This window comes from Leptonotus elevatus, chromosome 19, assembly GCF_054856555.1.
Source record: "Leptonotus elevatus isolate MCC_2025b chromosome 19, RoL_Lele_1.0, whole genome shotgun sequence".
Taxonomy (NCBI): Eukaryota; Metazoa; Chordata; class Actinopteri; order Syngnathiformes; family Syngnathidae; genus Leptonotus; species Leptonotus elevatus.
In genome coordinates this window covers 5,403,648-5,426,967 of record NC_141257.1, presented here as the reverse complement: position 1 = coordinate 5,426,967, position 23,320 = coordinate 5,403,648, and the positions used below count along the sequence as shown (strand labels likewise).

The window sequence follows — 23,320 nt, the reverse complement described above, 5'->3', positions numbered from 1 at the left end:
GTACATTCAACTATAGTGTGATCATAATGTCTTTAATTAGCAAAAAGTATTGTAGTCATGCTTAAATACATCCCACTCAATTGCAGGGTCCACCTGGAAAAATCGGAAAAGACGGCGTACAAGGTGAACAAGGAGAACCAGTAAGTAGAATATTTTAGCCTCATTTCATGTCACCTGATGGATGCTGTGATGCAGAAACCGTTATTTTTTTTATTTTTATTCCAGGGCAAACAAGGTGAACCTGGACCACTTGGCAAACCTGGACTTCGGGGACTCCCAGTAAGTAGCCTCCATAAACTCACATAAAGACCACAAAAGGATGCTACAGACAGTTCACCACTGTCTCTTCCTGTTCAGGGCTTCAAGGGCCACAGAGGAGAACCGGGTTCTGCTGGGTCAAAGGTAAGCGAAGCAACCATGAGTCAGCTCAAATTCCGAGTCCATAAAATGGAACATACAGTCGTATGCGCGCCATTTGATGTATCTTGTAATAGTATACATTCATGCGTCAAACAGGGAGAAGATGGAAAGCCTGGATCTCTTGGACGTGACGGCAAACCTGGAAAGGAGGTACAGCATTCTTTAATAAGTTATAATATCCCCCTGACTGTAATTTTAATGAATATCTGTAGAAATATAGTAAAGGTGCTTTATTTCCCTCCAATGACGTGGGAAGCGTGAAAACCTTATAATAATTGAATGCCGTAAATATAGTTTTTCCTCCCAGCTACGCCGTCGAGTAGAAATAAATATCCCACCGTAGAAAATCCCGGACTGTTAAAACCACATAAAACATTCTTCAGGGCGCAGCATTGCATCCTGTCGTCTTCTGGAACCAAGTGCCACCGATGATTAAAACAAGCTTGAAGCAGAGTGCCAAAATAATCTTTAATCATATCTATATTTCGCATTGCTTTCTACATAATGAGAGTTTTGCCCCATTTATCGTTAAGAGGAGACAAACTTTTAACCCGGTGCTTTTAGGCCGGTGCTGCTTCATTCTTCCATGTGTATATTTAAAAATTATTGTTTTGTTATGGCAGGGTCCGAAGGGGCCTTCAGGACCGGAGGGACTCGTTGGACCAAGAGGAGAGCAAGTGAGCATGAACGCACGACTCAGCACATTGTCATGTCAAGTGGAAAGACATACAGATATATGGAAATAAGTCCATCACTTCCTGTCTCTTTGTGTCGTTCCCTTCCAGGGCAAGCAGGGTGAACCAGGGCCGTCGGGCAAAGCGGGTCTCCCAGGAACTCCAGTGAGTTATCTGTCACTACTTTCACACTATGCCAGTTGTTAAAAAAAAAAAAAAAAAAAAAAAAAAGACTGATTCTGCAACAACAATATCAGCATCTGCAAACAGCCACACTGGCACAACAACAACTTTGACTGATGGTGATAGTACGTTGCTTGGCAATAAATAGAAGAAGAAACAGGAAAAGATATGTTTGCAGAACGGGAGCACGCCGAGTGGATGTGAAGCATTGCCTTCATCTTGGAGATGAGCTGTCAGGTTGTGATGAGGGTTGTATTTGCCACAGTGACATAGTACTTCTCTCCGTGAACTTTGTATGCTCAGAGATTAGTTGTTAGAAAATGATTGCGGTGGAACATCAGGAACAGGTTGCACTTAGATAAATAATTAAGATGCACACTAAGTTTGTTATTAATTCAAAAGCTTTCAAAACATTTAATTCAATTTTGAATTAAAAGATTTCAAAATGAAACACCCAAAATATTCATTGTTACATTAGGTTTAGTAGGAATCTCGTATGTAGTTTTGTATTCGCTCGCTCACTCACTCACTCACTCACTCACTCACTCACTCACTCACTCACTCACTCACTCACTCACTCACTCACTCACTCACTCACTCGCAATTTTTTTTAAATAAATAACGAGCCATATAACTGCCTAATTAACTAGTCAGCTAGTTATCAGGTCACTAATAGTTGACTACAAAAAATCTGACCTACTAACTAGTTATCTAACTAATGAAACAAAATAGTCGACTAACAAGGTATTCAGTTGGCTAACTTTCTAAATTGCTGAGTGATTAGAAGGCCAGTTTGCTGACTATCGAGTTTGCTAACACATTAACCAGTCAGCTAAGCAACCAAAAAGCTATCCAAATAACTGACAAACGAAATAACTGACTGGATGTCTACCTAGTTAAGTAGCATAAAATGAGATGCCTAGTTGCCAGCTAACTAATAGCTGACTGACTACTAGTTATCTCACAAAACAAAACAGCTGAATAGTAGCTATTTAGTTGGTTAACTATCATTCATTTGCTAACTATCGAGTTTGTTAACTAATACAACTATCCCACTTTCTAGCTCGGCAATGATAACATGAGATCAACTCTTAATAAAGTGTGTGTGTGTGAGGATGGGGAATAACACTTTAAATAATTTATTTTGGCTTTAAACTTTAATATCCCATTGTTTATTTTTACAACCTACCTCTTAAACTAAACCTCCTCAAGGTAGACATAGGACTCGCCCAGTGTCTTTCGCTTAATACCGACACCCATCTCTTCAAAGTGCCACCCGAGTCCTCTTAAAGCTTTGTGAAGCCTCTGCTCTCCGTGTAATTGAGTGATTTCACAGTCAGCCCACTTCTGTAAGGAGTGCGGGGGTGATACAAGGACCCGGCCATGAACACTGGAGCGCCGTTAGGAGACCGCGGGTCCTTGGGCTGATAAATGGTTTCCTGGAAGGAGGTCACTGCCCAACGACATCAGTCAGCAGAGGAGCAGATCATCAGAAATGGCCTCAAGGAGGGAAGAGGGAATGAAACTGAGAGGTTAAAGAAAGAGAAATTGCAGAAGTGAGGCAGGAAAGTGAACTCAGCGCTACATTTGGTAACGGTTATATGTTGCCACATGAGTCCAATATTCATTTCTGCAAACATTGGACAATCCATGCTGGTCCTTGGCCCTTATAAATGTTTTCAATCCAAAATAAAAGATTGCTTTATTTTTGATCCACGGTACTGCACCATGTTGATTAGAACGCTAAGCTAAATGTTAATCTCACTGAATCCTCCCTAAGGAGCAGTTTTTTTTTGGAGTGCACTCAAGTATGAGAAACTCTCCATTTTGTGTGTGATGAACAGACGTGTCTTTGCCATCATTCAGGGTTTAAGAGGTGAAAGGGGAGAACCCGGCAATCCAGGATTACCAGGCTTCAGTGGACCTAAAGGGCCTGCGGTACGTGTGTCTGTTGGTTAAAAATCCTGATCCACTTCTTTCCAGTATTAACATTTATCCCGATTTTCCAGGGTCCGCCTGGTCCTGTTGGTCCAGAAGGGAAACAGGTAGCTTACACTCATCGCTTATATTTTCTAATGTACAGTACATATTGCTATTTTGTTTTTTGTTTGTTCGTTTTTACATCTTTGGGGTCTTGTAGGGTGTCCCAGGCCGAGCAGGTGATCTTGGTCTTAAGGGGCAAAAAGTAAGTACCTGGATTTATTCACATGCCAACAAAAAAAAAAAACACAACATACAAATATTCATATCTATTTCAGGGTGACACAGGTATGAAAGGAGATAAAGGACAATCAGGAGAATCGGGTATTCCAGGAAATACAGGACCACCTGGCAGAAAAGGCCATACTGGTATGATGGGCATGTCAGGACCACCGGGTGAAATGGGATCTCCTGGGGCACAAGGACCTTCAGGGAACCCTGGTATGCCTGGCCCCAGAGTAAGTCCCTCTCCCGACCCCATCATTTACCATGCGAATAATTTAGTCATCCGGAATCATCAACATCTCCTCAGGGGGAGTCGGCATCAATGGAGCAGATGAGGAGGCTCATTCAGGAGGAACTGGCGAAGCAACTGGATGGTGCGGGAAAGCAGTTTGCTCTGGTTCTCGTCTTGTCTGAAGAGTCCCTTTCCTTAGGAGTGTTTCTTTTTGTTCTTGCAGCCAAATTGGCCTACCTCATGGCTCAGATGCAACCGGCCCACGTGAAGAGTTCAGCGGGACGTCCAGGAGCACCCGGCCTTCCAGGTAAAGAAGGCAATTCTGGACGACCCGGCCCACCCGGTGAACCGGGCATCCCTGGACTGAATGGAGGCGAAGGAGTGAGGGGACCCATGGGTCCTAAAGGTAGACACTCAAACTTCAAAAAAAAATGTAGTCAGTGTATTTGTCCACACAGTTGACCACAGGTGTGAGTTTGAAGCTGCCAATTCGATTGGGTGTAAAAAAAACAAAAAAAAACCTATATATCTTAGAGAATTTGTCAAATGGCTTCCAAGTGTTATATGGGAATACCAGATACATGGGTGATACTTAATTGGAGAGAAAAAATCGATTTTGGCATTGCATCTACCTTGGGAATTTCTGAAGATTCCCAAAAGGCCAGTCCATTCCAGGCCAAAATTGGCATGCATCAGGGCCGATCCAGCACCTCGCCATCCCGAGTCGATGAATAGGTTCCGGCGTATTTCGACCACCGTACGCACCCACACAAACCCCCACCTCACCGGCTGAAAAATATTTCCTGAATTTTGGTTACAGTACTTCCAAGTCATCTACACATGGCAGCTAAGTTTCATAGCTATGAAACCCAAAACTGAGATCTACAAGGTCCAAACCAATACAAATGTATTGTTTATCAATAGAGTTTGTTGTATCTCTTCAAAACTTACCCAAGGGATGATCTACTCAATATTTGATCGCAGTTTCTGGTTATGGGAATTTTTTTCATTTTAGACCGTTAAGTATGATCTCTCTTGATATGGATGATATGATGATAAGTATTTGTGAGTGGTGTGTATCTCCCTACAACCAAGGCTTTTTCCTACTTTTGTATTATTCCTTCCAGGTGAAAGAGGTACTAAAGGAGACAAGGGGGATTCTGGGATTGGTGAAAGAGGAGAACAAGGCCCTCCTGGTGCGATAGGTAAACCACAACAGTAATAATGGATTTGCAATGACCTAACTTGAGCACTAAAGTGCTTGTGCCTACCACAGGTCCAGCTGGTATGCCTGGTTATGGTAAAGACGGAAGCCCAGGACAAGGTGGAGCCCAAGGGGAGCCAGGAAACCCCGGCCCCGCCGGTCAACCCGGCCCTTCTGGACCTACCGGCCAATGTGACCCCTCCCAATGCGCCTACTACGCCAGCCTTGCGAACAGACCTCACACCAAAAATGTCAAGGGGACTTAAAATTTGAAAAAGATGACACCAAGAGCTTGAAGTACAGTTGTATTTATGAACAATGTAGTGTCTGACTCAAGAACTTTTTGGGAGGGACTTTTGGAGGACTGAAGCAATACGTGCTGACGGTCATTACAGTATTTGTTTTCTTTATTTTTTTTTGGTATGACGCTTGCAATTGACGGGGATTGGTGGCTTCTGAAGATGGAATGTGGGCAAAGAGGGCAGCTAAATGTTTTCCTGACTTGCATGCTTCCTGTAAAATATCAGGAGACAAGACGGATGATGCAGGTCCTTCCAGGTATGTCGAGCTGTAGATTTATCTCAGTGTCAGTTCCTTCCTCACCAGAATGATTGTCCGCTGCTCAATCCGTTGGCTAATCTCTTGGTATAGGGGTTATTATTTTGTTGATATTGGGCGGGGGCTGGGGGCGGGGGGACTTTGGGAAGCCATGTTTGAAATATTAGGCAGTATTAACAATGGTTGTTTGTGAGAGTGATGGTAGTCCACAGTTGGGCTTCTTATGTAGCGTTGAATAGGATAATTTTGCCCCGCTTTTCCTAAATGGAGGTAAGTAATACTACCTTCTTTTTGATATGTTTAAGCTTTAACGATGGAATAAACCTACGGCCAAGCAACTCGCCTCCGATTCTCCCAACTCATTGATTTGAGCCTTTCTACCTCTGGGAGAGTTTTTAATTATAAAATCTGGTTTGTTTTATAAAAAAAAAAAAAAAAAAAAGCTAGACTTTGCAAATGATTTTGCGTGGAATTAAAAGTGAATGACTTTTTAAAGCACTTTTCATTTATTGAAGGTTAATGACTTGCCTCATTCGTCGCCGCAATGACTTGCTGAACTGTTTGCTCATTGCTTGTTTTTCAGGGTTTTTTTTAAGGCACGTTGCTTCGAACCCCTTTCTCGTGTGCCACTTTATCACTCTTTGGTGAGGCTTATTAAGAGCTTACAAGAATGGGCCAAGTAAGATAATCTATTTGCCCCCCAGTTTCTTGTTATGTCGCCAAATGTGCGAGTCATCTACAGTATAGTTTAGAGGGTTGTCTTTATGTATTCCATTTGGCTTTCTATAAAAATCTATTGGTTCTTACAAAAATAAACCCAAGGAGCAATTAAAAAAATAATAATCCAACAAACCAGAGGAGAAATTGTCAAAACTATTGCATTATTCTCTATAGAACTTTATTAGCATATTCTAATTTATATGACGATTAGCTAATGCCTAACTTCAAAATCAGTCTTATGTTTATTTATCGTTTTTAAAACTCCAAACTGTTTAGTTACCTTTGCTGATTGGAACAATATATCCGAAGTCCCTTTATTCCGTACTGCAATATACTCAGTTTTTATCTGGTGAAAATGGTGCTAAAGTGTTTTAAAATAGTAGCATATTGTAAGTATTTGAAAGACTCATGTAATGTACTGTACTATAAAGATTGGAAATAAATTCATCTCAAACCCCAATCGTAGGCTTTGATTGTGACCAGACGACAGCGAGCTTATTTTACAATATGTCATCAAACAATTAGTTACACTAATCACTGTTGTGCACACAACCTCAAACTGGCCGTAAGGCGCGATAAGATCGTCCTTGAGATGATTTCTATTTGAGCTGATGGTCATATTTGAGCTGAATGTTTGCAGTGTGCGTGTGCACAAGGGGACAATATTGACTTTTCTTTGTATCCAGGCAACGCGGGCTGACATCTTGACTAACCCTTTAAAGGGACTTTCCAACCAATGTAGGACAATTTCACTGGAGACATGATATCATTGATTACTGCTAAGTGACAGAAAAAGGCTGTGCATTTGGATCGTGAGGTATGCAACACTTCCAAAACATATGGCTTTATTACACTGTTTGAAAAAGGACATTGTTTTAATAAATCATGTCATGGTCCAACGTCAACAAGCACAGCCTCTGGTCTGCACTTCAAATGAAATCTCAAGAGTTTTAGTTTGGAAATTGTGCTTTGGAGGAAAAAAGTACCAAAAGATAATTCTACTAAATTCGAACTGGCTTGTAATTGCATTGAAACTCAGTGGATCAAAATCTCTGTCTGGAGCTGTAAAAGAACACACGTTAGAGTCATCTGAGCTTATCGAAAATGAAATGCATGTAGTCAGACATGTTTTCTATTATACAGTTTGTTCATATTTGTTTTGTTGAAGTCAGAAGCTCGTTCTTGGGAGCATCTTTTTAGGACACACCTTCAGATAAGCTCCCATTAAAGTCGCACACAAGTCCCAAATGTCTATACAATTTCTACAGTTGTGCCTTGTCTTTGTGTGTCGCTAACATCCGCAGTTCCAATGTAGACTCCTGAAGAAGATCCAAACTGGACTTGTGGACCAGCCTGGAAACGCAGCCGTTGAAGGTTGAAGATCGGAGTGTGCCAAATGAGCGCTGATGTCTCACTTTTTTTTGTAAACTGACTTCTTCCCGCTGTACATATAGAGAGGTGCTGGATTCCGGTTTGTACAGGTTGATGGGTCACAAAGACCTGGCGGACCAGAGGTACCCTTCTGACCGGTTGGGCCTGGGACACCGGGACTTCCTTGTTCACCACGTTCTCCATCCTTGCCATCTTTGCCAATGCCTGGAGCACCTGGGGCACCTGAGGTAGTGTTGAAACAAATCATTTAAGTAAGGGATAGTAGAAGCTAAACCAGACAGAAAAGCTAGCATGGTGGGTAAAGCAAACAGAGAAGCTAGCATGGTAGCTAAACCAGATGGAAAAGTTAGCAAGGTAGCTAAACCAGACACGAAAACTAGCAAAGTAGCTAAACCAAACAGAAAAGCTAACAAGGTAGCTAAACCAGACAGAAAAACGAGCATGGTGGGTAAACCAAACAGTAAACCTAGCATGGTAGCTAAACCAGGCATACAAGTTAGCAGTGTAGCTAAATCAGACAGAAAAGCTAACATGGTAGCTAAACCAGACAGAAAAGATAGCATGGTGGTAGTCCGGTGAAGGGATAACAACTTGAGTGGTAATTGTCTGATTTGTATATTTGATTGGTTTGCTTTGCATCTTCACGTCAACTGTTGTTTTACCTGGTGCACCTGGTAGTCCTGCACTTCCTTTAATTCCAACACCATCTTCACCCGTATTGCCTTTATCTCCCTTAGCTCCTGGATCACCTACAGAAAGGAGCCAATTGATAGGGAATGGGATCATACTCTACTCTTGACTCTGACTAGCATAGGTCAATTTATATGATACTGACCTTTATTGCCTGGTGCACCTGGGATCCCAAAGAAGCCCGGATGGCCTTTGGCACCCATCGGTCCTTGAGCCCCTGGTGGTCCTGGCGCCCCGTCAACTCCAGCAGGGCCCTGTGGTCCCGCTAGTCCTGGGAGACCAGGAGCTCCGAGGGCAGCGGGTCTCTTCAGGAAATCTTTCATGAATTCTGCTAATTGTTCTGCATATACAAGAGGAAGAACGAGTAAACGTGTCCCACTTTTTCAAGTCAAAGTGCACAAACTACCTTCAACAACACCCGAACACATTTCCCGAAGCTTGTCATCATTAACTCTTGGGCCCTGTGAGTACATAAATGTGTATGAGTGCATTTTGTATTCGAGAGCAACTTCTGGAAGTGTCTTACTTACAGGTAGACCTCTGGGACCTGGTGCCCCAGGTAATCCTGACTCCCCCTCCAGCCCTCGCGCTCCCATTGGACCAGCCAAACCCTCGTGGCCTGGTTGCCCTGGTCTGCCTTCTGCTCCGGTTGCTCCTCTTGTACCCTTTGCTCCATGCTGAGTAGGACAGTGTAAATCAATGCCAGTCAACTCAGACAGTACCAAAAACTGTACGTCCAACCTAAATTCAGGTCTGTTAGTGGATTTTTTGTTGTGTTTCTCAGCGTTAAAATAACATTTATACCTCTCCTTTAATTCCAGGAATACCAGGTGGGCCCTGATAGAGATGCAAAAAAAGACAAGGTAGGTTGAATGTTTCATTTAAGCTGACATTAAGTCAAATGTTGTGATTATAAGACAAAACATACCTGGTCTCCCTTGACTCCAGGATCTCCAGTAAGACCTGTATTTCCCTAATGACAAAACGAATGTTATGTTATATTTATTAAATTAGAATAGCAAAATGTTCGAAGAACAGTCGACATACCAAACTTCCTTTTGGTCCCTCTGGTCCAATCGGCCCCTATAACCAGAACATTAACAATGATACTTTGACCTGTGTTTGCTTTGTGACGTTTTAGGAAGAATAATGTCTAACCTGATCCCCTTCGTATCCAGTGTGACCTTTCATTCCCTTTTCCCCAGTGTTGCCTTTTTCTCCCTTTTCACCCTGCGAGGATCAATTTCACACCATTTTAAGCCAATCAGTTTTGTTTGTCATTGGTATGTCACTCTGGCACAGCCCTAATGTTAGTAAAAAAGGTGTCACCTCGATGCCTGGAGGACCAGCAGGCCCCACTGGCCCTTGTTTCCCTGGTTCACCCTGAAAACGTATCACATCTTCAATAAAAACCCTTAAATCATGATGAGTAAATATCAACGTACAGTTGACCCTTTATCTCCTGGTTTTCCGTCGGATCCAGGTGTTCCGGCCTCACCCTGCACGTACATGTATATTAATGTACGACAAGCATTGAATAAGTGTCTAAATTTAAGATCCTCACAGTTTTGCCTTGAAGTCCAACAGCTCCAATGGATCCCTCAGCACCGGTGTCACCCTAAGGATAATATGTACGTCTCTAAATGATTATTTTGGACATATGATATTGTCGTTCAACATTAGACAGAAGATTGAAATAAAAAATATACTTTTTCACCAGTAGGTCCAACTAGTCCCTGCTTGCCAGGAAGCCCCTGAAGAGAAAAATGTAAGAAAATACGCTTAAAATGTCTTTGGTAAAATAAATGTATTTCCATTCAGTTTTTGATGCCACCATGAAGAAACTTCTTGAAGAAACTACAAAGAAAGACTTGTCATAGACATAGTCTTCATACATGATAATGCAAATCTCCACTTCCCATAACATTTTAATCAAGAATGGTAATGAAAGCAACACATATTCGAGGGACTTACAGGAATACCCACAACCCCCCTCACACCAACTGTTCCGACTGGACCAGGTTCTCCCTGTTGTGTAGAAGGACAGTTTAGACACACCAAAACCTCATTAATACATTTTAATATAATTTTATATTTGTTTGAGAAGTCACCTTGGCACCATCAACTCCAGGAATTCCATTCAGACCATGTTTGCCTGGCGCTCCCTGTCATGCCCCACCACACAAGTCAAACAAAAAACCCGCACTTGTGAGTGCTTTGTTAAAAATGCAGAACATTCATTCATATTTGAAAACCAATCAATCCAACTTACAACATCTCCCTTTTCTCCTTGAGCACCCTGCTCTCCTTGAGGTCCTAATGCTCCCTAGTCCACATGGTCCAATCGTAAATTCCAAATGGCATTTTAAATATTATCCAGCATGTTGAAATGGAATACTCACTTCGTCGCCCTTGGGTCCCTCCAAACCTTGACGTCCACGCAATCCCTCCACACCCTAAGGGCATAAACGGTGTCATTAAAACTGCCAGAGATCTTTATTGGTGTAAATGCACGACAAGATTGCTTACAGGAGCCCCAGGTGGGCCTGTGGGTCCAGGCATGCCATTGAAACCCGGAGAACCCTGTAACAGAAGCAGTATTTATTAAGACACAAATCTTTATCCTGACTTGAATGTGATCAGACCTAACTTGAACATACTCTGTCTCCTTTTTCTCCAGCTGTACCAGGTGGTCCAATGGGTCCTCTTTGTCCCTGAGATAGAAAATATTACATTACATAGAAGACGTTTACAAATTGTTAACCAACTTTGTGACTCGAGGTGTCAAATCCAGGTCCAGAAACCAGCTCCCTGGGAGCTCTTTTACCTGCCAGTTGAGCTAAAGCCAAACTGTGGCAAGTTTTTAACTTTATGGATCTGGATTTGACACCACTGATTGTGACAATAGATAGATAGTCTTACGTCGTCTCCCATGCGACCTGGCGTACCTTGGGGACCGTCAGGTCCAGTATCTCCCTGTGGAATTTATGAAGAAGGTCACATGTTCACACTAAACTGTTTACAGCCGGTGTTTACGGTGTCAATAAAACTGTTTACCTTTTCTCCGGGTATACCATCTTTGCCATTTTCACCAGGCATACCTTTGTGTCCCTGAAGGCAACAATCCAATAATTAGTGATCAATGAATATCATATTTAGCCATTTGAATTCAAAAGTCAAGGCTTACTGATTTTCATTTGACATGAACCCTGATTAGCATTTCTCACCTTCATGCCTGGTATCCCAGCCAATCCTTGGGGTCCAGCAGGGCAGGCTGCAGGGCACTACAAATACATTCCACATACTGAGAATTAAAAAAAAAAAAAAAAAACGAGAACTCTGCGGTTCGTCACATCAATGACAAGACATTCTCTGACAATTTCACAACCGTGTATCCATGAAACGTGATAAGAGGGTGAAAGACAGAAAGACACTCACAGATTCCCCACTTCCCTCACCACTGGCACCAGGAGGCCCCTAAAACACAGCAGAGTCACATCTAAAACATCCAAAGGGGCTTTAGATGTTTCCACAGATCAAACACCCGTAACGGAGACTCCCAGTAAAAAGCATCACCAAGTGAAAGAATTTAGAGCACAATGGCAGAATTGTGTCGACCAATCAGTCCGAGTATCTTGAAATCCAAATTAAACACCCAGAAAAACACCACCAACAAGAACTTCATTCAGGTTTGTCTTACCGCTGGACCAGGAGGTCCTGGGATTCCTGGAAGTCCTGGGTTTCCGTTATCCCCTTTCAGTCCCGGTGCACCCTGCAACATGTATCACCAAAACCTTTCATAATGAAACTAAATGACCATGCTATTGATCAAAAAACGGTCTAAATCTTTGACTGATTGTGTTTTGATTGGTGGATATCTCAAGTATCGCATGATATTCTTCAGAGGTGGCAAGTCCAGGTCCAGAAAGTAAAAACCCTGCCATATTTTTGGCCCAACCAGCCAGGAGCCGGTTGATTAGAAGCACCTATGGCTAAAGCCGAACTGTGGCAGGGTTTTAACTTCCTGGACCTGGATTTGTCACCTCTGGTATTATTTGACATAAAAACTACTGTAGGATTTGCTTAGACTACTTTGAATAACATGTTTCTTATTTGTAATTGGTTCATTCCCTGACTCTGACCTCAGGACCGATATTTCCTTCATCTCCCGGGGTTCCTGGTTTTCCTGGCGGTCCCTGTCGGAAACAGACGCACAGTCAGTAACTGCAGGACCTTTATTGCATAAGACCATATTGAGATGCTGGTTGGTTGTGAACACATACAGCAGGTCCTACACTTGCTGGGCCCTGTGAAGACACAACAGTATAGAAAACATTTAACTGATTAATTATTGAGTGATGACTTGGAGCAGTCATTGGTTGGTAAAAGAATAGTGTTAACTCACAGCAGGACCTGCAGGTCCAGGAAAACCAGGAAGACCCTAATGAGTTGGGACAGAAAGGAAAGTGTCAAGGATGATTATTCTTCCATCTTATTGCTAGAAAACTACTAAGAGATTTAAAATGGTTCCTTACTCTCTCGCCCACTAGCCCTCTGGGACCCATTGGACCCGGAGAACCCTGCAGTAAACAAACACAGATGACACTGGCAGTTGAGTAGACCTCAAAAAGAACAGAAAATAATTGATGGTGTTTCTTACAGGAGTTCCAGGATGACCAAGTAGGCCTCGCTGCCCAGGAAGTCCAATTTCCCCCTGCTCGCCTTTGCTGCCCTGCCAAGCACACACACAACGCAAATAGGAGAGCTTTATCTTCCTCGCCGCACAGTTGGTCGACTGTGCAAAGGTAGTGACAGTGAGGATTCATCATTGTTTCTCTGCTTGTTTAAAGTCTGGATGGGAGTAGAGTTATACGACTGATGAGCTAACCTTTTGCTTTCGCTTGTCCGGGTTCATGTTTGTGGTCTTTAGGATGTTGATGCAAAGGCAATTGGAATGTGGTGATGGACTCGGGTGCAATCGGGCTTAGGGAATTGCAATCCGGCGCTATGTTTTGCTTTTTTTTAAGCGGGTTATTCAAAAAGTGATGCAAGACACATCTGTAGTAAATGATGACAAATGATCCTTTTTGTTTTCCAAACAAATAATGGGCCCGTCCAATCAGTACGTCGCTTCTCCAAACCGATCTGGGCATCCATTCTCATGCGCCTCGTAGAAAATGAACTACAAGTATTAGATCATGTTCAGGCGCTATTATGCTTGGATGGGTTGCAGAATTGATGGTTTGGACTAAGTTTTCCGTCGGTGAGTGTGAGCCACTTTACCTTGATTTAAAGTTGTGACAAAAAAAGTAGAGCCACAGAGGAAGAATGGGCAGTTTTTTTATTTTATACTTACAGCCAGACCTGGGCTGCCAGGAGACCCCGGAAGGCCCTGGAGACAAATTAAAACAGTCAATAAAAAAATTATAGACTTTAAATGTAGGACAGAAATGTTTATATATCACATTCTTACATCTCGTCCATCTCGGCCGTCTTCTCCTGCAATTCCACGAGGACCCTCAGGGCCGGTGGCTCCAGGGGGACCTGGGACTGATCTTTCAGGCTATGACAGGAAATGGACAGTCAGTGGGAGAAAAAAAATTGCCTATGGTCATGTAATGATTATGTCAATTTTGGTGGGCTCCTCGTGCTCTCGTCTAATATAAATCATCTGAAATAAGTATTCCTAGCAGGCTATTGCAAATGTGCAAATGTTTTCTTCAACCAGCAAGCCACCATATCCTGAATTAGATTTGTAACAAAAGCAATCAGGCGGTCAAGCATCCTGAGCACTGAAATAGAGTTTAAGCAAAACCAAGTCGAGTAGATAAATACCTCAGCATTGGCAAACATCTGAAGGAGCCAGAGAAATCGGAAAGAAAATAGCAGAGTTAGTGAAAGTCCACACGCCCCCTCATCACCATAAGAGCCAGCAGAAGCGCATCTGCTAAGAATCATTGCAGTGAGTTATCATGCTCTTATTTTCAATACAAAGCCCATTGTACATAACATACCCTGGTAAACAACCGCGTCCCGACGTGTTAGCTGGCAGCTCGTCAGGCAAATGCATATGGATGAACACTTTGCGTAGATGCAAACATTAATGCAGTTTCACAGTTCATGGCAACCTTGTAAATATTTATCTGAGGTGGAAATCTGGTTTAAAAAGGGACCAAAATGTTGAGTAACAAGCATGCTAATAAAATGAATTGCTATCCCACACTCGAACACGCATGCTTCGATGAAAAGTTATCCTCTATTTTTCATTCACAAGATATTTGAGTCATGCTGTTGCAAAATTTTTATTTTCCCATAATTGCAAAGGATTTTTTCTTTTTTTTTAAACATAATAGCATAATCCTGAAGTGTATCACTTTTGTACTATTTAGATTATATATTTTTTTGTTTTATAACATCATACTAATTTCTCAACTTTTTTTTCGGTCTAAATGCAGTAAATGGTATGAGTGCTTGCATAAATTCTAATCTAAGACAACTAAGTTAGGGATGGGCAGCAACCACACTGAGTGACCCCTTGATTAATTAAAAAAGGGGGAAAAAAGATTTTTAATTATTATTATTATATATATATATATATATATATATATATAATTCATATTTATCTATTTATTTATATATCTATTTATTTATTCATTAATTGTATTATATTGTATTTACAGTTTTTTTTTATACAAACCCCTAAAATTCTCCCAAAAGTGCTGATAAACATAAAAATTCTCCTCAAAAAGCTGCTAAACATAAATTTTATGTTTTTCATGAAAAATGTGTGTGGGAGAATGTGGGTGGTGGTGGTAGGGGTGCGGTGGGATAAAGATCTCGGAAAAAACAAACAAAAAAACCAAAATATTTTTTTTAATTATTGGGCAGAAAAAAGTACCCGGAAAAAAAAAAAACTGTGAAAATGCATCGAGTGGAGTTTACAATTGTAATATCACCATCCACCATTAGATGGTAGACTTGGCTTCTATATTTAAATGACATTTTTGTCATCCATCTGTCCAGGAAGTGTGTGGTCCTATGTGAGCCACAGTAGCACTGATGAAAATCGTGGCAGATATGTGCATAATGTTTTTCAATGAAGGTGGTCTCTGTCGAACTTTATTTACAAGGTCATTGTTGTTTAAATGCAAGTACGCCTTTCTTTTAAAATGCAGATAATACAAGAAAATGACCATTTTAACGAGTTTCATATGGCAGTAGTGTGGTTGCTCTCTTCCAAGAAATGTTGTGGCACACACCATTTCTGGCTGAAGTCAAATTAAATAGTAACCACCACTATTTGGAATTAACCACCGGCATGCAGGCTGACTTTGTAATTTCTCCCATCTAACCAATTAAGATTTCATAACGACTAAGGTTCCCTTGTTAGCAAACTTTGCATTCATGCTCCGTATAGCCCTCCTTGTTCCCTCAGCGTGTTGGTTTACACTTGTACAGTTCCATCTCAGCATTTCTGGCCTTGTTTCCTCCCAGCATGCAATAGGGCCGCTGGCTTTGCCGAAAACCACAAACCGCAGCAGATGCTAAGCACATCTGAGCCGCACGTACCTCGGTGGCGGGCAGCTCGTTGCAGCTCTCTCGCTGGGCTCTCTTTGGGTCGCAATGAATCAGCATCCACTGGAGCTCAAACTGAAACCATACATTGCAGTAGAGTCACTACATATGGAGAAGATTTGCCGATGTGGCTCGAAAGGTCATCGTAGAGTAAATGCATCGGTGCAGTTAGTGAAGTATTCAGTCATTGACAAAATGCCACTCTATGTGGAAATCCGCTTTTTGACAATTGCACCATGGTTTTATGGTTCAATACAAAATAATACTGTATATTGTATGTAGTGCCTCGAAACCAGATACAGGGTTGCAGTTTTTCCGCTGTAATGCATCGGTAGGCGTGCGGTGTTCAATCTGTGACAATTCATAGCATTTTCGTGTCATTTAAGCGACGTTTAGATTTTGTACATGTACAGTTGTGCTCATAAGTTTACGTAAATATGTAAACTTTCAAGCACAACTCTATGTAGAAATTTTGACTTACTGGCTTTGGAATTTGTCAGCTTTTATGAATAGGAATATTACATTAAATGGTCTGAATATGTTGAACAGTCAAAAAATATTGAGAAAGGAGGGGAAAATTCCAAATATCTCTTGTAGTAATGTAATAGTAGTAGTAGCACTTGTAGAAGAAATACTACTTGTAGCACTTGTAGAAGTAGTACTACTTATAGTACTTGGAGTAGTAGTAGTAGTAGCAGTAGTAGCAGTAGTAGAAGTAAAGGCAGTAGTACTTGTAGTAGTAGTAGTACTTGTAGTAGTAGAAGTAGTAGTACCTGTAGTAGTAGTAGTAGAAGTAGTAGTACTTGTAGTAGTAGAAGTAGTAGTACTTAGAGTAGTAGAAGTACTTGTAGTAGTAGAAGAAGAAGTAGTAATACTTGGAGTAGAAGTAGTAGTACTTGTAGTAATAGTAGTAGTAGTAGAAGAAGTAGTAGTACTTGTAGTAGTAGTAGTAGTAGTAGAAGAAGTTGTAGTACTTGTAGTAGTAGTATAAGTAGTAGTACTTGTAGTAGTAGAAGTAGTAGTACTTGTAGTAGTAGTAGTAGTAGAAGTAGTAGTACTTGTAGTAGTAGTAGAAGTAGTAGTAGAAGTAGTAGTACTTGTAGTAGTAGAAGTAGTAGTACTTGTAGTAGTAGTAGTAGTAGTAGTAGAAGTAGTAGTACTTGTAGTAGTAGTAGAAGTAGTAGTACTTGTAGTAGTAGAAGTAGTAGTACTTGTAGTAGTAGAAGTAGTAGTACTTGTAGTAGTAGTAGTAGTAGTAGTAGAAGTAGTAGTACTTGTAGTAGTAGTAGAAGTAGTAGTACTTGTAGTAGTAGAAGTAGTAGTACTTGTAGTAGTAGTAGTAGTAGTAGAAGTAGTAGTACTTGTAGTAGTAGAAGTAGTAGTACTTGTTGTAGTAGTAGTAGTAGTAGTAGTAGTAGAAGTAGTAGTACTTGTAGTAGTAGAAGTAGTAGTACTTAGAGTAGTAGAAGTACTTGTAGTAGTAGAAGAAGAAGTAGTAATACTTGGAGTAGAAGTAGTAGTACCTGTAGTAGTAGTAGTAGAAGTAGTAGTACTTGTAGTAGTAGAAGTAGTAGTACTTAGAGTAGTAGAAGTACTTGTAGTAGTAGAAGAAGAAGTAGTAATACTTGGAGTAGAAGTAGTAGTACCTGTAGTAGTAGTAGTAGAAGTAGTAGTACTTGTAGTAGTAGAAGTAGTAGTACTTAGAGTAGTAGAAGTACTTGTAGTAGTAGAAGAAGAAGTAGTAATACTTGGAGTGGAAGTAGTAGTACTTGTAGTAATAGTAGAAGTAGTAGTAGAAGAAGTTGTAGTACTTGTAGTAGTAGTATAAGTAGTAGTACTTGTAGTAGTAGAAGTAGTAGTACTTGTAGTGTTGTAGTAGTATGTCAGGCAGTTACCAGAAAATGATTCCTTGCCTGACAAAACTGTTAGCCTGACGTGGTTTTGGATCAGTGCCGTGTCTCGGTTGTTGAGATTTTACAATTCTTTCTTGGACTGGATGTACATGTTCATCATTTTAAAAAGTCGACCATCCGGTGACATCGCTTACCACTACGGACGCCTCCGGGTCAGCATCGAGCCTGCCGATAAGCGTGTCTCCCTCCGTGTTAATGGGCCCCTTGCCCTTAATGGGCTTCTGGTCCACGGGCTGGCAGTCCACGTAGAGCGTGACCTGGTCGCGCTCGACGCCGATCATCACCTTGTGCCACTTGGTGTTGAAGAGCACAGACAGGCCGGGGAAGGTGACGGTCTGCAGGTTGCCGTCGGGGCTGGTCAGGAAGTACTCCAAGGACTGCTGGTCTCCGTTGAGCCTCATCCCGGCCTGCTTGCGACCGTCCTCGTCCACTATTTGCCAGACGTTCCACACCTTGCTCACCGTGTTCTTGATCATGCGGAATGTCACCATGAAGGAATACTCATCGGGGAATCCACGAGGAAAGTTCAGCCTAGGTCCATGATCGGGGAAATTGGGCTTTAAATTTGCTGAATTGATGAAGTATTGATTGTACAAATCCGTCAAAATACAGAAGATTTGTATCAGGGAGACAATTAAAACAAAATTGCTGCATTAGATACAACACTATTACACGCAACCGAACAAATTCTATAAAATTGTTTAGTACATCTCTCATACTCCTAAAGCGCCACTGCCACCTACTGTAGTGGATGTGCAATTACACTTTATTCTCATGCCTTATTGATAAGGACTGCTGTAAAGTGAAAATAGCTTTGTTTTCTAATTGTAATTAAGAACACTGTGCCTCAAATCTAATTCAAATCGACTTTGGAATGTAGTAGAATGCAATTTTCAAATTGCAAAGGCTGCAAGTTCGGATTATTTTCTTTTTTCCATCTCAGGGAGCGGCCATTTTGACGTCAGAGTTGCTCAGGGCCCAGGTAACAATCAATCACGTCTGAAAACTGTCATTCATGCTAATTCATGTTTTTTTTTGCCTTTATTTTAGCGTTAGCCAAATATATATATAAAAACAAAACATTCTAGTATGATAAATCTGAGCCTGTACGGATTCCTTTATTGCTTGTGTTTGTTTAAGAAAGGAAGAGGTTTTTGAAAAATGTATCACGTATTCTAAATCAAGGAAATATCAAGGAAAACAAAATGGCAATTAGATTATTTGTAAACTCGTTCAGCCCGAGTCAAAGTCATGTCAAAGTTAATGTCAAATCTCAAATATCACACCTGGCATGAAAATACCTAAATTAGATTCAGCGGCTAATCTAGATGCATTTTGCCATATCATTATTCAGGCACTGTGGAATATGTTGCCTCGGTGGGTGTAATTCAATATTTCACTTAGGCCAGCCTCTGCTCTGTTTTTTAATGAGACGGATTCACGGTAGGTGGTGAATTCATAGATGGGCGCCGCGGCCCGCTACCCCCGCCCCCCAACCCCTTTTTTTTATCATCTTATAAACAACAAAGGTGAAGCAATAAAATAAGTTTCCTGTAACCCAATAAAGCAAATGGAGCTCTTTCTAGCGTTAGCCTGAGGTTAGAACGTCTCAAGTATGTGCTGCTTTTGCCCCGCGGGTGGAAGGGAAGGGGACGTGCAGCGGAAAACACCACGGCGAGGTCCGACTTTAAAAAGGCAGCCGCCGGACTGGACAGCCGGTAAACAGGCATTAGCATTCAGTGTGACAGAGCGCAGCCGGGTTACGTAACAGCTTGTGATCGAGCCGGCCGGCGGGGAGGATCAGCGTCGACGCGGCCCCAGCTGAAGGGTGGCAGCTTTGATTATGTAAAGTGCCATTACCTGAACAAACTCTTTAATTCACTTCTGTGAAATCGCGTCTTACCGTAAAAAACGGCAAGCCTGCAGGGCTAATATGAAGGGATAATCGGCCATTACGAAGGCTTTCATTACACACCACTTAGAGCAGGGATGGCCAAACTTTTTTGCCCCTTTTTGCCTCTTATTTTTTTGTTATGGTGGTGTTTGGGGGGGGGGGCTACCGTACCCTACCCTACCCTACCTGCCTGCTGGTTTGGGAGCGCAGACCGCGACTAGTGAGCTAAGAATTCTGGGCCGCCGACATAGCTCAGCATCTTATTTGAACGCTTATTTGGATGTTGTTTTATTTTATTTTCATGTCATGCGATCCATTAACCCTCCGGTTATGTTCCGGTTAAATTGACCCTTTTTGGAAAATCTTGAAGGGGAAATACTTTTGGAAATACTAATATGCTTAATATGTCTGTTGATTATCATAGTTTTGACAGCACATAAATATACACATTCAAAGCATTGTGACCGGATGTATCAAATATGACACAAATCAAAAGTCACACGTGTAAGATGATTTTCAAAAAATTAATAAATAAAAATAATTCGCTCAAAAGGACCAATAAATACTCTATTTACAAAGAATCAGAATTTTCTCTCATATATTTCATGGTTCAGGCTATATAGGATTTAACATTAGAATGGGTCAAATTGACCCGTGAACATTGTTGAGATACAAACACAGCAGGAGGGCGACTACTACATTTGCGGTCGACGTATTAGCACGCCATGACTTAGTGTGAAGGCAAGACTGCCAAAGTGACTCAATAGTTTGCTGTTTTGACGTATCCATTTATTATGGGAAAAGCCACTACTGATAAACCATAAAGATTCAAGCATCTAAGTACTGTATTAAGTAGCTGCAAGATACAAATTTCTAATTATTCGAAAATTATAACTGAAACCCTTTTTTTTCTTAGCCTAGCCTGGAGTTCAGATTCCCTTGCTTGATTAAATCTTTTTTTTTTTCTTCTTAAATCTCAGTTGGAGCCCACAGCTGATTTGAAGCCCCTCCCCCCACAACCGCACAAGAAACAAGCTAATCCGAACACGCTGCCAAGTCCAACCTTTAATTACAAACTCGTGAATTTTTTACAGGAAGCTAGTGATGTTGTCAGCGCTCGTTATTTATCTGGCTTTTGTTTCATAGCCTTGAAGGAGCACACGCAGCAGAAGATAAATCATTAGCAAATAGGCGTGTCAAGATTTGTCTCCAGGAAGCGTGATTTAGTAGGATTTGCTACAAAGGCTGCATAATAAATAGGTTACACTAAAATGTATTTTTTTTATTATATATTTATTTTTAACTCATTCACTGCCATTGACGGCGAAAAACGTAAAAAATTAATTAAAACTTTTTTCTCTCCACTTTTGTTAACAAGATTATGAAAATCTAGAATTGTTTATTGTACATTTAGAACAGATATGAAATTTGTAAGCAATCGCGAGTGAACTACTGAAGTCATGCGTTTAATTACAATTAAAACTTTATTCGCTTGGCGAATTATTAATAATATGTTCTTTCTTTTTTTAATTCATTCAATGCCGTTGACGGCTATAAACGTCAAAAATTAATTTGTCCTATTGCCATTAGCTTAACATTTTTTCCACTTTTGTTTACAAGAGTATGAAAACCTAGAATTTTTTTATTGTACATTTAGAACAGATATAAAATTTGTGATTAATCGTAAGTTAACTAGTGAAGTAATGCGATTAATTACAATTTTAAAAAATTATCGCCTCTTGCCCCTAATTTAATTATTTTTTTTTTTTTATAAATTTATGGCAGTGAATGAGTTAATTATGTTTTGTAATAATTTTTTCTTTTCATTATTATTTTTTGTTTGTTTCTGACTATTTTTCTAATTCCCATAAGAAGATCTCCTTGTTTTCTCCAACTTCTCCACTGAAATGCATCATAAAACATCCCTCTGCGGTCCGCTAGATGCCAGATATGTTCAGACACGTTTTCACTATCAATTTACGTGTCCCTCGCCACGCCGTCACATCTGCGGCCGACCTGTAATAATGCAACACCTGCATCGCGAACGCACCCGGCGACATGAATGCGTGTCTTTAGCTGCTCTTTGAAAACATACGCTGAAAAATTGTACTCACATAGTTGGAATTTGGAAGTTGGCCTCCCGGTCCAGACGGTAGGCCACCTGCAGGGGAGTCGAGCCGTCCACCTTCCTCACGCCTTTTAGGGGGATGACATCCAGCTGGAATTGGGTGATCAAATCGAAACCTACGTAGAAATACGGAGAGTTAGTTGAGATTTTTGTGAAGTGGTTCACAAGCGTTCTGTGTTGGACTGTCAACCAATCAAATGAGCCAGGTTTCAAGCACAACCTTGGGGGCAGACTTATTACAATGTGGTTGAATTTGAATAATTTTAATTACCTACTGAAGCTTAAGCGAAACCTTTTATTTGCCTCATTTATTAATTGTGTCCGCAGGAATTTGATAAGCCTGCTTTTTGAAGTTATTGAGGTTATTGTCTTTCTTCCGGGTAGTGCAGCGCCTCGTCAGACCACATTGGATAGCAATATTGAGAATCACAGATTTTGAACTTGGCAAGTAGTTGGAGGTCAGGGCAAATTTGGAGCTACTTATGCCGCACCAGCTATCTAGCAACTAACTGGCTAGTTAGTGCTGCTAAACACATTGATAAAAGCAATTGAGTCATCGATTAGCAGTTTAGTAAAGAAGAAAAGTTGTACACCCCACAAGATGGCACAAGAGCACTACTTTTGTCTTAATGATTATTCTAAATGTAGCTTGGCATCAAGATGCCACAAGGTGGTGCCATATCAAATTTTAATTGCAAATGAGTGATTTGTTTTTATTTCCGCCCCCCTTCCCCTAAAAAAAAAAAACTTTTGAAGGCTTAACCAAAAATATGCAGGAGTTCATTGCACCTCTTTAAACAGATTGTACAGGTCATTTATTGTTTCGTATTTTGTGCTGCAGTGTCCCCGCACTCTTGATTGAGTGAATTAGGAGCATGTGTTGCCCGTTCAGCCTCACCGTGACCTGATTGCTGCCACGTGATTGTTTAGGGGGCGGGTCCACTGAGTTTTTTTTTTTTTTTCTTTGAACAGGCCTCCGCTTCCACCACCAGGAAATGGTAGCTAGCACTAGCATTCAGATGGTTTTATGCTCTTTGTAGACTTGTGGAGCCTCTTGGATTGTTCGATGTTAGAACACAGCACTTGTAAGAAGCTCTTTTTGTTTTAAACTTTCCTCTTTGTATTATTTAAAGGAGTGTATGGGGTAAATTAGTGGAGTTTGTTTGTTAGCCCTTAAGAACGGCATTCAGTGATTTCTCACTGGCCTTTCTGAGAGTGGGAGGACTAGGGTTGTATCCAAAGTTCACCAAGACGGAGATGTAGGATGCACAAAGACTTTTTCACCTGGAAGGTCATCCTGTCCGCTTCTCAGGGGCGGGCAGACGGTGTCGCCGTCCAGTCGGTTGAAGTCCAGTTCTGGCAGGACAGAAATACAGCATTCAGTTTAAGTTGGGTAATACAGAGTGTTTTATGGTCCAGCCTGAGTCTGAGAATATATATTTTTTTATATTCAGTTGCAAACTTTGCTTCCAAAGCCCTTTGTGAATGGAAGACAAGGTGAGATACAGTTTGTCTTTCTTCATTATTCTTTT

General features: G+C 41.1%; 3 protein-coding genes across 8 annotated transcripts in view; 2 read left to right on the top strand and 1 right to left on the bottom strand.

The window, feature by feature from the left end:
* Positions 1–5,555, top strand: part of col22a1 (collagen, type XXII, alpha 1) — a 38,326-nt gene extending 32,771 nt beyond the window's left edge. The window contains exons 52-65 of the mRNA XM_086062740.1: positions 87–140; positions 226–279; positions 358–402; positions 517–570; positions 1,044–1,097; positions 1,206–1,259; positions 3,144–3,215; positions 3,287–3,322; positions 3,418–3,462; positions 3,536–3,715; positions 3,790–3,856; positions 3,938–4,120; positions 4,842–4,919; positions 4,991–5,555. Coding sequence (XP_085918866.1) covers positions 87–140; positions 226–279; positions 358–402; positions 517–570; positions 1,044–1,097; positions 1,206–1,259; positions 3,144–3,215; positions 3,287–3,322; positions 3,418–3,462; positions 3,536–3,715; positions 3,790–3,856; positions 3,938–4,120; positions 4,842–4,919; positions 4,991–5,184 — 1,170 coding nt within the window. The 3' untranslated portion in view covers positions 5,185–5,555. The remainder of the gene's footprint in view (positions 1–86; positions 141–225; positions 280–357; positions 403–516; positions 571–1,043; positions 1,098–1,205; positions 1,260–3,143; positions 3,216–3,286; positions 3,323–3,417; positions 3,463–3,535; positions 3,716–3,789; positions 3,857–3,937; positions 4,121–4,841; positions 4,920–4,990) is intronic.
* A 1,662-nt stretch (positions 5,556–7,217) lies between these two features.
* On the bottom strand, positions 7,218–23,160 carry col9a1c (collagen, type IX, alpha 1c; the record flags this gene model as incomplete). Its single annotated transcript, XM_086063318.1, has 36 exons — positions 7,218–7,810; positions 8,251–8,337; positions 8,424–8,618; positions 8,685–8,739; positions 8,809–8,955; positions 9,083–9,115; positions 9,207–9,251; positions 9,326–9,361; positions 9,437–9,508; positions 9,608–9,661; positions 9,724–9,777; positions 9,843–9,896; positions 9,988–10,032; positions 10,253–10,306; positions 10,390–10,443; positions 10,551–10,604; positions 10,681–10,734; positions 10,808–10,861; positions 10,939–10,992; positions 11,201–11,254; positions 11,336–11,389; positions 11,506–11,562; positions 11,717–11,755; positions 11,979–12,050; positions 12,421–12,474; positions 12,562–12,585; positions 12,684–12,719; positions 12,814–12,858; positions 12,939–13,010; positions 13,635–13,670; positions 13,752–13,841; positions 14,114–14,131; positions 15,848–15,928; positions 17,901–18,297; positions 21,775–21,904; positions 23,073–23,160. Coding segments are annotated over 36 exons (2,751 nt in total), but the record flags the coding sequence as incomplete, so codon positions are not given.
* fam135b (family with sequence similarity 135 member B) overlaps positions 22,752–23,320 on the top strand; it is a 40,925-nt gene continuing 40,356 nt past the window's right edge. For 4 of the 6 annotated variants that reach the window (XM_086062599.1, XM_086062601.1, XM_086062597.1 and 1 more), the window contains exon 1: positions 22,752–23,285. The gene's annotated coding sequence lies outside the window, so the exon portion shown is untranslated. The remainder of the gene's footprint in view (positions 23,286–23,320) is intronic. The other 2 variants (XM_086062598.1, XM_086062600.1) reach the window with 2 other exon arrangements.